Genomic DNA, 16358 nt, shown 5'->3' on the forward strand with positions numbered 1-16358 from the left:
ACTTGGAGCTTGTATACTAAAAGGGGACCTAACTACTAGACCTTTTATAGAGAAGGCTTTATTTCCAGATCTAACAGAGCCTAGGCTTACATCCTGAATTTGAAAAGTGTGGGGGATCTTAGTTTTAATTATTAGTAGAAATGGATATAGATGAAGTTTGTGAATGTGGCATCATGTAGTACTAATGTAATTTTTTGATAGATACAGATATATAGAGGTATACGTATATAGTGGTCTAGATATATATTTCTAAGGTCTCAGAATAAGTGATTTCTCATCTTATCCATGCATGTGTTCAGTCAAGAGTCTGTTTCTGAATACATGGAGTCTTTTAAATTTTTCTAGCCATACCATGGTGATAACTCCAAAAATATATAATAACTTATTTAGTTAATTCATAAACTTAAGAGAAGAGTGTTGGATTGATTTAAAAAATTTTCCAATTTCGTATCCTTTTTCCCCTAGAAGGGGCTTTTGGAGAGGGGGTGGCAGTATTTCCTAAATAAGAGTGAAATCTTTATGTGAATAATCAAAACTTACAGTAAGTTGATGATTGAAACCTGCACATTCTCCTTTCCAATACTGTTCACAAATTGTGACTCATTTTCTTGGTGATAGAGCTTTATACTGAGACTGTATGTTGTTGGAAGGAGCAGAGTTGGGAGAAAACAGTGAATTTTTAGGTCCTGGTCTCTTTCTATGTAAATGACTTTAAACATGCTAGTAATTATCTTCATCTGAAAAAAATGAGTATGCCTTTTTTTTTCAAAGAACATATATTACTCTAACCATAAGAAATTGGATGATAAATGCTATTTTTTTCAAATGAGGTTAATAACTCTTGCATTTTGAGTAAATTCCTTGAAGGTTTGTATTCTACATCACCTGGAGAGACTTTTAAAAGTGTATTGAAATTGTTGTTTTCTCTAGTTGATTTTTGTAATCTGTTCTAGATCTATGATCTGAAATGAGTGATTTTGCTTTGTCTTGAGACTATTTTAAGTTGTTGTAACAGGTGGTAGACTACTTGTCATGAGAAGATAGTCTGAGATGTAGTTTCAGGGGGGGTGTAAAGATTATCATGGTGATGTATAGATTATTTTATTTGGATGGTATCTTTTTAATATTTTGGTTAGAACATTTAAATTTGAAGACAGAAGTACATAATTAAGGTAAGTAAAACGTACCTCAAAATTTTTTCTACTTTGTGAATAATTTCTCAGTTTCTAATGTATCAGTACTTTTGTTTCAGCCAAATGTCACCACCGTGGCCATTATTTGTTAGTGTCAAAGAGCACAAAAATAAATATTATAGTTCTGTTTCCTCCTAATTTTGATTATTATCCTCATAGATATTGTCTTTGAGTTTCTGGCAAATTTGTGACTGATTTTATAATTCCTCTGGTTTTTCTACTGTATGACAAAAATTATTATGTACATTCTTTAATAACCATCAGATTTGACTTCACTCTCGAGCATTATACTAGAATCTATTGTTACCTAATTTAGTAATAATTTTATAATGGCAGCTTAACATCTCTTATAATTTTAGTTGTTATCAAGAAGAATGACATCACTTAATTTGACTCAGAATTCAGAAGGATGGATGAATGAAAAATTAATAATTTACCACCTTTGCATAATACTGAAGCATAGAATATTAGAAGGATTGATGGCAGAAAAGGTTAACAAATTTTAGCAGCTTTCATTAGCTTTACACCATCATATGTTTGTGGTGCTGACTGAAATAGGCTTTGTAGGAGATCTCAGTCTAGGGAACTAATTACTTGTGCCGATTGCCGCACTGATGAATAGACCTTCATTGTATCATTCCCCTGAAGACGAGGAGCAGCCTGTGATTCACGACTGCATCCTGGCTGATATTTGATAATAATTTTAACAGATAAATGTAGGTAGGCAGAATGATGAAGTGCCTATCCAAGCTTCATGACTATCAAAGCCATACACATAGCCATCTGTGTACCGCCTTTTCCCCATTCACCTAAGGAGAATTTTATATTATTAATTGAGTTCAAACAACTGTTTTCTTTTGCTTATATGTATCTTCTGTATGTATTTCTTATTTAATTTAAATGAAATCATAATACTAGTTTTCATTTAAAATGTGGACAGCAAAATAACAAAGAAGAATAAAAGAGCTTTTTAATTTTTCTTTTCAAGAACTGCAATTCTTATACTTTTTTGTATGCCATTTAGATTACTTTATATTTCTTCCTCTTTATGCATGATCAAAATCAACAAAGGAGATCTTTGCTGTTCCCTTGTCTCCCAGCATTCTCAGAAAAGAGCATAAGATTCCTATTGTTTTTTAAAAAATATCTTCTTTAAATAATGCACTATTTGTTATCTATGCTTTTATTAATCTGAGATAATTTTTAATCACTGAAGTACTTATTTACAAATCTATTTTGAATTTTTAAAGGTAGCATCTTTAAAACATCAAAATATGGGTAACTTTTATGTAGGTATTTTGGGACTATCAATTGGTCAAGGCTACTAATTTGTCAAAGCTGACAGGTAAAATTTTATTAGCTCATGAAGTACAAGTGAGATTTTATTTTGCATTAGTCATTTTTTGCAGAAGTTTTGATTATGAATTTTTAAATTTCATTATTGAAACTTAGAGGTTTTCATATTGTGTACCTTTAGTGAATAAATACATTCTGCGGAGATTTTTTTAAGGAAAATATTTTACAACATGCTAGATCACGATTAGTTAATAGGAGAGAAAGTTGACATTTATATATTGCCATGTAAAAGATCTACATAATTGGGGAAAATACAGTAGAACTTGAATTGTGTGAACCCTTTAAAAAATACATTTCTAAAAGTATGCTTTTGATATAGCAATTATTGCACATCATATAGCATGTAGTTTTTAATTAAATATAAAAACAGACTACATAAAACAGAAATCCAATCTGATTTGCGTGAATATAGATTGCTGTTTCACTCTATAGGAATGGTTTATTTAAAAACAGTAAATGGAAAAGAAATGCATTTTCTTGTGTTGTTCTAAGCCTCAGGGGCTAAATGTAATGAATATTTTAAGAGATTATTTTAATTAAATTCCTGCACATCTAAACAGAGTAATATTTTATTATCACATGCATAACCATGTAACTGAGATATTCATTAAAGTTAACACTTTCTGGACCAAGAATTCACGGTATGATTTACTGACCTTGTGCAAAAAGGCACAAATTAGGAAGAAAAATGAAGGGGGACAGACTTTGATTAATATAGGTAATGCTATACCATATTTATAATAGCCTTTTCCCTATTCTGGTTTATAAATGCAGCCACAGAGAAAGGTGCCCTGCTGAGGCTGAAATGAGGCTGAAATCAGAGCACATGCCACTAGAGTGTGGGGAAACTGATCACACTGTCAGCAATTCATTTCAAAATGATGTATTTAGTGCTCATTTCACCTTCCAAGAAAAAGGAAAAGGAGTTCCTTAGACTGGAAGGTGATATTGTTATTTTCAAGGACATACCTAAGTTAAAGATTGCAGAAAGGGGAGTGTGAGGTGGAGGGAGAATTAAGAGGAATGGGAGGAAAAAAAAGGCAGAGCAAACAAGGAGAGCTTTATGCAGAAATTCAGTGCTACCACGCTGTTTGATAATTGCTAACATATGTGGCTTCTCTGTTTCATTGTAGTCGTCCTCGTGAGTTCTGGCGCCTCGACTACTGGGAAGATGACTTGCGGCGCCGGCGACGATTTGTGCGTAACCCTCTAGGATCGACACATCCTGAAGCGACACTAAAAACAGCCGTGGAACATGGTCAGTGTATAAACCACTCCTTGCCAATAGCAGCAGGTACAGTACTTGGTAATGAAGAGCATAACTTCATTACTACAAGGTACTGTAAAATGGTCCAGTGCCACATTTCACAGTTATTCACCCCAGAAACAGAAGTTCAATTTTTTATACTTAGTGTAGGGTCCTATTAAATTATGGTGTCAAGTGTATTTATTTATTATGTTACACATGCAAAACTTACTTAACATAGACCCTTTGTTTCAGAGTAGGAAGATAAAATATTTCTCCTTTTAAGTGACACATTCAGCTTTGAGTAAATTAATCCAGGATGCCTGTCTTAAATCCATGAATATCAGAAAGACAGCATTTACAAACCAAATACGTTTCTAGGTTCTGTTGTGTGTATATGGTTTTCCCTCAACCATGGTATTTTAGCATGAGATGATGAAGCGGGAGAGCTGGTAATAAATGTCCAAGTGCTTAGATACTTTCTGAGCCTTGATTTGTAGATGGTTGTGATAGACGCCTCCTGGAAAAAGAGAATAGACATTATTTTCATATGTTCCTGTTCTGCATCATTTTGTTATCAGAGCTTAACAAAACATTTTCCCTTTTTTGATATAATGCATAGCACTATGATTCAGTTTAGGTAGAAGCCTGATGAGCAAATTGGAAAAACTGAAAAAGTCCTTTGGATTTGGTAATATACTCTCTTAGATAATAGGGTTTCACATAATGTTTTATAATTTTTGAAAGCCAATTAAGATTTATTGATTATGGGGGAAAATGTACCTCTCCATATTAAATTGTTTTTGATTTTATAAAATAAATATTGGTTAGTTTTAGTAAGATGAGAAATAGTTTTAATTTCCCTTTTTCAGGGTATTAGTTTAACATGCAGCAGCTTATGGTTAAATGATAGTATGTAGTATACAAAGTAGATGTTTCAGGAAGGATATTAAGAATTTAGATTACAAGTCTGTGATCTTAGGTTTGGCCTCAGTCAGGCAGCTTAACCTCTTGCACTCAGCCTTAAAGAGCCATTTCTGGAAGAAAATGTCCACAATATGTCATCAGATATAACACCAAATGTGACATCAGTCCTTTAAGATAAATGATCATACAGAGAATAGTCAATAACAAAGTGATCTAAAAGCAATAATAGTTGCAGGGCCCTGCATCTTCAACTACAGGAGGTGGAGAAGGAGAAATAAGATGTAGAATTAATTGGGCCACTTTTGCTTTTAAGGTTCAAGTACTTTTTACGTGGTGCTATACATTTCAGAGTTATATATCTATTTTTATTTTGCTTTCATTTTGTTTTTGTTTTTTTGGCTTTGGTTAATGACCCTTACATTGAAAAAACTTAGCCTTTTCATAGTTTTATTCTTTTCAGTCAAAAAGATGTTACCATATGCACTTAAAATTTAATAAGTATCTTTCTGTCTTATTAACTGTCATTTAACATGGAGTTGTGAGTTCTGAAGTCTATGAATGACAATACAAATATTTTTATGAAAAATTTTCCTTTTATAGCTGGAGAGGGGGACCTGGTTTCTAAAACTGCATATAGGCAAATTGTTAGTCCTTTATCCTGAAAGAAATAGCAGTAACTGAATTTAAAATTTGTTGTATAGATTTAATACAGAGCTTATTAAAATCATTTAAATCAAAAATAGTACATTTAACTTTGGGAAATTATAGGATTTTTCATAATAAATTTTAATTTTGTTGTTGAACTTTACCTTTTAAAATAACATTATCATGTCAACTGTTTTAATGCTAAGAGTCTGATTTTTAAAAAAGATATTTATTAGCAATGCTTACTGTCATTGAATACTTAAAATCCTGTATAGGAGCAGATTTCACTGTAATTACTCTAAATAGTAATTGAAAGTTTAACGTAATATTAATGATATCTATGTTTTATTATGCACTTTTAAATTAAGAGAGAGAAGTAAAGTTTAGCATTTTATGTAATTCCATTCTATTTGGTAATATTTTATGCTAGTTTCATAATGATTAATATTCAAAGTACTCTGAAAGATTAAGAATATAAATTTAAATCTGAAATATATTTTTAAAAATGAACTAAATGTGTAGTAGATGCTTCCAATTAAGGGGATATGTTATATTTAATATAACATTTTTTGAAAAAAGGTAAAAGCCCTAACTAATCATATTTTATTTACTTTTAATTTTAAATAATAAAGAACTATTAGTTTTGGAACTCAGCACACAGATTGTAGTGTGGTATTGATTGATGTCGGCGTAATTTATGCTAATACATTAGGTAGGTGAAGAGCTTAATTTTTTAATGTTTTATTAATTAGAGTATCTTGTAGTTGACATTCAATTTTAATTTTGTGTTAATTGTGAAACTTTTTTTTTATCCTAACTTAACTACAATAAGGAAGCTAATAAAAATAAATATATTAAGAATCAAGAATGCAAAACAAAACAGTTAATGTGATCAAAAAGCATGTGAAATCATAGAATTTATCGTGGATGAATACTATGCTTCAATGTTGAATTTGAATAATTAAAATAGATATTACTGAGGATAGTATGTCAGTTTCATACTATTTTATGACTTCTCACTTTTATTTGTAATTGATTTACAAACAGGACAGGAGACAGGACATTTTGAAAACGCAGAACCTTAAAACATCACAAACTATATTATTATTATCAAAGGAGGACATCTAAATAGAAATACTGTTGGAGATTAGTTATGTATTTTAGTAGTACAAGCCATCTATTTTATAGATTGATTTGATTTGAAGGAAAGCCTCTGGTGTAAGGGTGGCAGAGTAAATACCTGAAGAGTGATGTTCTCTGTTCAGGCGATCAATACCAGCCCCATGACTCTACTTCTGGCTACCTTCTAGTTAAAAACAAATTTTTTAATTCTGACAATTTAATTGCCCTTCCCAAGTTCACATTAACTTGCTTGGGGAAAAGAGCTTCAGGTAATTTTTCAAAGAGAGACCCTCCAAAGTGGTTATTTATAAAAGTCATTTTGTAATGGGAGAATTCTTTAACTTTGTAGAAACTGAGTCATATTTTTCAATTAAAATTAATACTTCCTCTTATGATTAAATATCCTTTATGGAAATTAGCAGCAGGAAGCAGAGGTGCGTATGTGATTCTTGAGGGCATTTTCTCCAATTTTATAGTTTTAAAATTTATTAGAAATCAGTTGTAATGATTTGTAACATTCTCCTAATGCACAGAGACCAGTTTGTCAGTTATTTATTATCAGAGCATCTTAGATCTGAAAAGAACCTAAGGCTAAAGTCTAGTCTAACTTTATTCTTTACAGATAAGGAAACTGAGGAAACAAAAGTCCAACATAATTCTTGGTAGATATAGAGGTAAATCCCAAGTTAACTGATAACTAGTCAGATTTTCTTATCATTGTGCTATGCTGTCTTCTAAAATTCATTGTTAAATATAATGGGAATTTTATATTCAAATTAAAGCCATGTAAAAAATGTTTTAAATGGTGAAAAGATTGATTTTAATTCAAATGCTAAAGCAGTTTAGCGCTAGAATCCTATTGAATTTAAGACATTTTTATTTTGTAGAGAATGTGCGTGCAAATAGAAGTATATGAGGAGTATTTAACATAGTTTTAAAAGTATCTTGCAATCACATGGAATGATACAAGTAACTCATTTGATTTTCTAGGAATGACAGACCATGTAAAGATCCTAAATCATGTCATTCTCTCATATCTTCAGTAATGCCAGATACTACTGCTTCCTTCTTAGGATCAAATACACTAGGTTCTTTATCTAAAACTTTTGAGAAATCCATGATCATTAGGAGATGAACTTGGCTTGTTCTCTTAATTATCCTTTGTAGTTTCACTAATTTTTCTAGAGTAAATTTTCTTGACCTTGGAAATTGCATAAACTGTAAAGGGGAATTAGTTGAGGACAATAGTTGTATATAAGGTATTCTTTATGTGTCGTGTTCAGAATAAACAGTTATGGTATATGTACTGCACATCACACTAAGTGGACACTCATATTATGTACAGTTGAGGTCACTTTGTTATCCCAGTAGTTATCTTTTTTTTTTTAATTAACAAAGTGGCTAATTCTTAATGTATCAATTTTTTTTACTATAATACGGGCTATTGATAATTCCAGTTCACTTGCACAGTGGACTTCTAAAAAGGGATTTATATATCATAGGTAGAACAGTTTTCTGTTTTAATTTTACTTACCTAGTCTGTGTTGCATAGATAAATCAACTCCTGCCCAGAGCTAGCTCTAAAGAACTTGAACTTTACATTTTGAGGACTAGCTTTTCTCTGAGCCCTCTCATTGCTCTTAGCCTCAGTGAATCACAAGTTACGTTTCAAAGGAAACATTTTTTACAGATTTCTCCAATTTTATATAGCAATTGCAGTTTGGTTATTAAGTTAGGATAAATATTAAATCCGAATAATATATGAGATTAGTGATATGAAAAATTTAGTTCGTTGATAGTGATATGATAGTGATAGTGATATGAAAAATTTAAACAGTTATCATGTTTGGTAATAATTTCATTAACCAGGAAATAAAAATTTAAACAGTTATCATGTTTGGTAATAATTTCATTAACCAGAAAAGATCTGAATCAAGCTTTAAAATTGAACCAAAAGTATATTTTGACTTCATCCAATTAACTTTTATACAAGTGTAGGATATATTCACAGAAAAAATTAAAATAATTGATTCTTGTTTTAATGGTTGATTGAGTATAAGACAAAATTTAAAAATACGCTTTTCCCAGCACATATAAATATGATAATTATCTTTTATTTTATGCTTGGGACAGTTTTGTTCTAATTTTGAAAAAAAAAGTTCTTTAGCAGAAAGCTATTAGACCACTGAGAATTGAACACCAGCGCATGTGGTGTGTATTAGAGTACTGTTGGTAATTTTACTGCTGCTAACTTAAAATCCTCAAGGGGGAGTTAATTACAGGAAAACCATTCTAAATATCAGTAAGCTGCATATTTTCCATGACAAGAGCTTTTTCAGTTGAGGTTGAACAATTCCAGAATCTGAGCTTGTAAAAATAAGTAAATAAATAAATAAAAGTGGTGTTTGTATGCATACAGTAGACCTATAGTACTTAAAATTTTTTTCATAAAATTTTAATTCAAAAGCTATTGTGTTTTAATTTGTTGTCAGCATGATGAGAACATATTTAAAATTTTAAAATTTCAGTTGGAAGGGATAAATTATTTTTAGTGGTCATTGAAATGAATAATTTATTTACTGAGCTATTTTAAACCATTGTGTATTGCCAATGGCTATTCTTACTGTCATTTTTTGTAAATGTTTTCAGATTAAAGAGTTTTTTCCTTCTTTTTCTCTTTCAAATAAGCTTGGTGTACTTCAGGACATGTACGGCAATAATCAGAGAAAGTAATGATCGAGCTGTTGAATTTAGTTTTTTCTGATGTGTTTGCCTATGCTCATCAAATTTAGGTTTGGAAATGAATATGTTTTTATTCTGTACTTATTTATTATAATCCTGACTTAAGCTTTTTAAAATGCATTATGAGAAACGTAAGAATTAGTAAACTAACCAGTAAATTACATATACATTCATATTTGTATATTGGTTATTTTCACTTTCTATGGCATAGTGGTTAGAAGCCCAGATACTGGTGCCACACTGACTGGATTTGAATCCTGACTGCTTATCACCAGCTGTGTTGCCTTGAGCAAGTTATATAACCTCTCTGAGCCTGTTTGCTCATGTGTAAAGGAGAATTTAGCAGAGGGTATATGAGAATTGAGTTAAATGTATAAAGTACTTTGAATACTTTGGCACATGATAAGTGTATTTAATATTAGCATTATTATTATTATTATTTCTGCTTTGATGAAGGAATTATAAACCCAGGAAATGAGGATGTAGCATACTGATTTTGTACTAAAATCTGACTGGCAACTGTTAATTTATTATAATTTACGTTATAACAAACTATAGAAGATGGTGATTTCTCTCGTGTTTCTCAGTGACCAATTTATTTTTATTAAAATTGCTAGTAAATTGAAAAAGATCTTGTTTGGGCTAAGAGCAATGTTTGTGATTTCAAGGTAAGGAAATATAAATGCTTGAAATAGAAACAATGATATAAAAACTCATACTCCTATTTTCCTAAAAATTAGTGTTTTTTGGGTATATTTCTTTATAGCATTTAAGAAAATGGAGCCATTTCAATTAGATACTTTTAGTTCTTTTCAAATATTTATTGAGACCTTCATATGTGTGCAGCATACTATGCTGTATGTGGGTATGAAGGAAAATAAGATTTTATTCATCCATAGAGAGTATTCAAAGCTAAATATAGAAAGCCTCTTCCTGTGACTTTCTTATTTAATAGAAAGCTTCTATGTTCTTTTAAGTAGTGCCATAAGTATTACATATAAATGATATACATGGTGAACTTACAATAAATATGGTAAAAATAAACTTTTACCTTTAACATTATCAAATAACCATACCTATTAAACTCAGAGAAGCTTTGATTTGTCTAGTTAACTAGGTAAGATATATGTAGTTTAACTATTTAGAATAAATTATATAGATAAATATTAGTCATGTTACTGCAAACTGAGTGCTTTATCCTTTCTGGGTTTGGGGCCTTATGCCTAGGCTGATACTGCAGTGGAGCAAAAAGCCTAGCCATCTTATTTCTATATCAATAGCTGTTGCCTGGTGGATCAGGTGCTTTACCTCTGGAATTTCCCTAGCTGGAGACTGGGAATGTCAGTAGTGTAATGAGGATTCTAAATTCCCCTTATGTGACACTGTGCGCTTTTAAAACTCCCAGTCCAGAAGTTAATTTCTGCTTTTATGTATTTCTTAAGGAGAAAGTTGCTCAAAGCAATGGGAGTCACCTTGGAGGGATACGGGGTTTTGACTTCAGAATTTGGAGTCTCAGTGTTGACTCCTTTCAGCTGCTCCCCTGCTCCTCTTTCTGGTTCCGTTGGTGGCTGTAGGTGCTCCGCAGAGCTGCTTCTTTACTCTCTATATTTGCTGTACCCTTTCCCTCCTTCCTTCCCTTCGGCTGCCTTGTCACAGTGCCTTTGAGTCTGGCGCTGCTGCTCTCCACAGGCTGCTCCAGTTCAGGCGGTGTGAGGCTCTTTGCCCAGATGCCTCTCATCCCAGGCTTTCTGTTATGTTTGCCCCCGGGGTGTCTTAGCCCTTTAGTTTAAACACATGGAGGAGGTGGTGTTTGAGCCTCCACTTAGTTTCCACACTGCCTTGCTCTTGGAGATTTGTATAAGGGCTGGAGTAGGGCTGTGGGTGGGGTGAAATGTGGGCAAGGTTAGTGTGAAGGAAAGAGGGAGGATGGAGTAAGAGGAAGAGCATGCCGCTTCTAAGAGCTGCTGTAGCTTTATTAGTGTCAGATATGGCTGCAGAATCTCGCCTAAATCCTCACTGGCTGTGGATCTCTCTTAGCTCTGTATTTATGCATTCTCCTTCACAGCCACACCCCAACCATTTCAGAATGTTTGTCGTTATAATATTATTCACAGGAATAAATCAGTATTCCTTGTTTTTCAGTGTTAAGCAGGTGTTGTTTCCAAAACTAAGTTCTGATTTTTTTTTCTACTAACAAATTTCAAAACAATGTGCTGCTTTTGAACCCTCTTCTGCCCTAAATATAAGTAAATAAAAGGCTTAGTGAGCAGTGCAAGGGTCAGATTTAATGGGATTAGGGTTCTTGTTCAAGGTAACATTAGACTAGGTTTGGGGAATCATGGTTGTCAGAAGGAGCGTGTGGGCCATCCTGATCACTTTCCCCACCCTGGATGACTCTGGGTAAAAACAATTGACCATCTTGGGCCACCTATCCTTACCTCGGTTCCCTGCCCCTCGGCCATGGTGCTCTTCCCAGACCTGATGGACAGCTTTGTTTCCTTTTCATTTCAGCTGCAGATGAAGATATTCTTGCTAAAGGAAAACAGTCCATCAAGAGTCAGGCTTTAGGAAATCAGAACTCAGAAAACGAGATCCTCCTGGAAGGCGACGACGATACTCTGTCATCCGTGGACGAGAAAGATTTAGAGAATCTCACCGGTAAATTCAGGGGTCGTGCACATACTTCAGCTAGCTCTGAGCCAACACGCATCTAATTACTTACTTTTTCAGCTCTGCCTGAAAAAGCAGGACTACCAGCTTTACACCCACAATTACATTAAATGAAGATTGTTTTTGTTCTTCTAAACATTTCCGCCCAATCTTCAACAGTTTCCCTGTCATTTTTCTATTCTGTTTACCCTACTCATCTTTTTCTTTTATGAATAATCTTTACTGATAAAGAAAAAAAGTACAAAAACAGCAACAACAAAACAAACTTGCTTTACCCATCTAATGGGAGTTACCTAATCTCTACAAAATGAGAGCTGTAAGTAAAATTATGCCAGTTGCTTTGTAAATAAAGCTTGGAGGTAGATGAGCTATTTGCTTTGATATACAGGTCTTAGGGAACATGCTGCATATACATTTAACTCTCAAAAAATCCATTCCAAGAATGCTATGGCTTTTCACAGGATTCACATATTTTATCTGATGTAGCAATTTTTGATTTGCGCTCTGCAGATTTTCAGTTTTACTTCCCTTATGGGAAAAATTCTCTTGTTTAGCTTGAAATTTTAGTCATTCATTAAATACCTTTTTTTCTTTAATGCCTGTGGCTCTGTCCCTCAAGGAGGAAAGTCTGAAAGATTCTACATCTTCAGTAGATGAAAGTTACATAATCTACTATTTTGATAATTTAAAAGGCATGAAAAATCTTTTATTTAGTGACATATCTGCAACCATGAAATGAATAATAATGAAAAGCAAAAACAGGTGATGGCATCTTCTCTGATGGCTATAAATCTCTCTGTAAAGTAAAATAAAATTAATTGGAGCTTACTGTTAAGGGATTTGGGGCAGGAGTAGAGAGTAAGGTGGACACTGCTATTCTCTGGTCTTTTCCTTCACATCCATTTACTCATTTCCTCCTCCTTTATTTTGCTTCTATTCTTGCTACTAGTAATGCATTCATACAGTAATAGAGGTGAAAGGGGAGTTTAATTATATAATCTTGACAATGGAAATAGGATTAAGAAGTAATCCACACTAATAAAGTGGTGTGGGTTAGAAATGAAGTGGAAATTGTCAGGGGTCTTCTGTAGGACCTAGGCTGCCCTAGCTCTGCTTACCCTGTAATTGAATGTCTGAGAATGATTGAAAAAATGTTATTTCTTCTCAGGATTACATGCTAATGTACGGAGGGCAAAGGAGACAGCAAAAGAACACATAGCTGCTTATTTCATCCATTTATAGGGATGAGCTTTGGGAAATCATGGCTGTTCTGCAGTTATCTGCTGCCCATCTGCAAACACAATGTATTTGTACATTGGGAATAGAGGGCAAAACCTGCTCTGATTTCTGCAGAGCATCCCTCCTATTGTCCTGCTGGCACACATTAAGATTGATGTGAGATTAAGGACCAACACCCTTCTAACAATCGATGGAAATGTCAATTCATCTGAATTTTGAAACACTTATTCACCCATTGATTACCTGAATAGGTGTACTGTGTTTATAGGCACTATATTAATTCAGAACTATAAATGCCAATCTTGTCTTGCTGTTTTTGTCACCTATAGGATTTTTACAATGAGGAATTTACATGGGATTTCAAAAACTTACTACATCTTTCTGTACATAAATATATATATGTATAATTATTATTTTTAGTCCTTAGGTTTGGCTCTAATATACTTTATGCTCTTCTATCTATAGTGAATCTATTGTTTTCAGTAGCAGGCTGATTTGTCTTTTTGATAAGCCCTGTGGAGATTTGATTATTCCAATAAAAATTCATTCACTTGGAAACCCACCCTCCAGCTGTTTACTCCCAGAGTCCCTGAACTACACTAATACTAGATTTGGACGCATTGAACAATACTGAACAATGGAAAGGCAGGCTTGGAAAAGAAGTATTTTTACCAATCTTTCATGGGGTAAAGTTGTTATGGAAGAGGTTTTGTGCCAACCTGGCACAAAATCTTTATCAGAGAATATGGTTTAACGTTTCTCACTTCATTAATAAGCTAGTAATCTTTCTGTAATCATGCCTCAGCCAAACTCTAAGCTAACCTCTGGCCTTAGAAGCCTATTGAGTCTTCCTTGCTCCTGGTTGTTTTTCTATGTTGTTTGAAAGCCTGAGGCTTGTTTTCTAAATGGAATGTGGATGGACTTATTTAGGCAGAGCCACCTTCTAACCAGGAGATCAGACCAAAGCTAGGCCGGCTCCCTATAAAATAATTGAATCCTAGTTTACTGTTATCATTAACCGCCTATTATAGATCTCTTAGCATGAGAACCCTAACTTTGCATTTTCAGAGGGAGATTTGGTGTGGACAGAATTTGTAAGTGTAAAAGGGGTAAGCAGGCAATTTGGTGCTAGAGGTGAGAATTTAAAATTAAATGAAATTTCTGCCTGAATCCACTTGATTTTTTGAAAAATATCATTCCAACTTGTTTGGCTTGTCTTTTCCTTTTGGCAGGTCCTGTTAGCCTGAGCACACCAGCTCAGCTTGTGGCCCCCTCTGTTGTAGTAAAGGGCACTCTTTCTGTCACCTCCTCCGAACTCTATTTTGAGGTGGATGAAGAAGACCCTAACTTCAAGAAAATTGACCCCAAGGTGAGGAATGGGTTTCATTTTATGGAATTTTTTTTTTTTTTTAATGATGGGAAAGTGTGTGTGTGTGTGTGTGTGTGTGTGTGTGTGGCTGCTGCTGGGTAGGACTGACATTAATAAACTATGATAGAAATAGTTTGAATTTCTTGATGAATTGCTTCTGCCTATATGCAAGGCAACTATCTCCTTTAGCTTATGATTCCCTTACCAGCTAGTTAGATTATTGAAGTTCATTTAGATTCAAAAACAATTTCCATTTAATTGCATTTATCATTAGCTCATTCAGGGGTGGGGGGAGAACCTCAGGGAATATCGTCTATAAAATATATTTTGCCTCAAAGGGTCCGGGTGAATTAAGCTACAAAATTCAGTGAGATCGAGAGTGGAATTATTTTGTTTAGCCTTTATATTTTTCTGGATATAATACCAATATATCACTCTCCTTGCTTTGTCCTCCTGACTTACTACTCTGACATGCATGCAAGCATGGCTTGTATGTGCGAGATACCTCTTTTTCCCATTACCTGTAGTCAATTTTACAAGGTATTGCATAAATTCCTATTCTTAAATGAAAATGTAATTTCCCCTTTAAAATGTATTTCTGATTACTTTTCAGACCTTGGCAGCTTTATTTTACTAAGAGACATTTGTGGCATAGCCATAAAGCCAAAATTAGGTTTATTTCATGAAAGTGAATGGTAGAATTTGTTCTGTCTCTTTTAAAATTAGCAAAATAAGCAACCTGTAGAAAGAGAAGAGGTTTTAAAAAATGGAGTAATTTCTTTTACAGGCTGTTAGCTAGAGTGTGTGTGTGTGTGTGTGTGTGTGTGTGTGTGTGTGTGTGTGTGTCTACGTAATTGTTTTCTGAGTTTATTGGTAGGAAATTCTTTGATTTGGGAATCATGTGAATTATTAAATTTTAGTGACTTAGAAGTATTTCAAAGTCATTCATAATGAAAATGTTATAATTTTATGAAAAACTTTACAAACAAATCATATCTTGTCTTGTGCATGTTTTTAGCACTTGGGTTCAGCATTGCTGCTTTTATTAAGACTGGACTTGGTAGACTATGTGAAAGGAAGTCTGTGCTGAAACTGATTGTTTTGAGTTTAAGAATGTAGCTAATCCAATGTAGAGAAAACTTTAATTCTGAAATTATATCAGCTAGAAAAATTTTCTACTTTGTTGTATGGCTGAAATGTCTGAAAATGTATTTTAGTTTCTTTAGGAAAGGAAGGTAACCCAAATTACTCAAACTCTCTAATTTATGGTAATTTGTGAGTTAGACTGAAATTTAATTCAGAATACTATTTATTCTATTATGCTTTTAGACATACATGGCTTAAAATCTAAAATGTGATTTGTTTTAAACATATCTAATGAATTGTCCTCGTGATTAAAACCCCTGCCAATCTTTGTGATTAGGATCTTTGAAGTTATTGACTCCTTTTGGGGAAAGTTATAACTTCTATTTCTGTCTGATCTTATTCTGTACAGCATCATTAAATTAATTTTTTTCCCTGCTGCTTGTGCTATACAGGATCTTTGAGCCTAGACACAGAAATGGTCTGTACTGCTGCAACCTGCCTAATGTTACAGAAATCAAAACTTTTGCTAATTTATATTCGCAAAAAATTTTCAGCCCATTATTGGAAGAATTTTTGATTTTGTATAGACGTTGATGTTTAAGGTATTTTGTAAATGAGGACACTGGAGTGTTTTTCTTTTTTTGTTGGTGATACCTGCATTAAATTAAATAAGGATGGAAAAAAAGATATTGAATTGGGGAATTTTTATTTCTCCTTGTCAAGACTTAAAACTTTTTCTCTGGGATAGTTGGAGGGAGATACG

At 33.3% G+C, this 16358-nt stretch overlaps 1 protein-coding gene across 4 annotated transcripts in view; it reads left to right on the forward strand.

The window, feature by feature from the left end:
- LRBA (LPS responsive beige-like anchor protein) overlaps positions 1-16358 on the forward strand; it is a 748688-nt gene that overhangs the window by 428781 nt on the left and 303549 nt on the right. For all 4 annotated transcript variants that reach the window (XM_022599722.3, XM_022599721.3, XM_022599723.3 and 1 more), the window contains 3 exons: positions 3683-3807; positions 11743-11889; positions 14373-14509. In XM_022599722.3, the coding sequence (XP_022455430.1) occupies positions 3683-3807; positions 11743-11889; positions 14373-14509 (409 nt within the window). The remainder of the gene's footprint in view (positions 1-3682; positions 3808-11742; positions 11890-14372; positions 14510-16358) is intronic.

The sequence above is a fragment of the Delphinapterus leucas genome, chromosome 5 (genome assembly GCF_059928025.1).
Source record: "Delphinapterus leucas isolate spDelLeu-1000000601 "Yukka" chromosome 5, BTC_Dleu_Yukka2, whole genome shotgun sequence".
Taxonomy (NCBI): domain Eukaryota; kingdom Metazoa; phylum Chordata; class Mammalia; order Artiodactyla; family Monodontidae; genus Delphinapterus; species Delphinapterus leucas.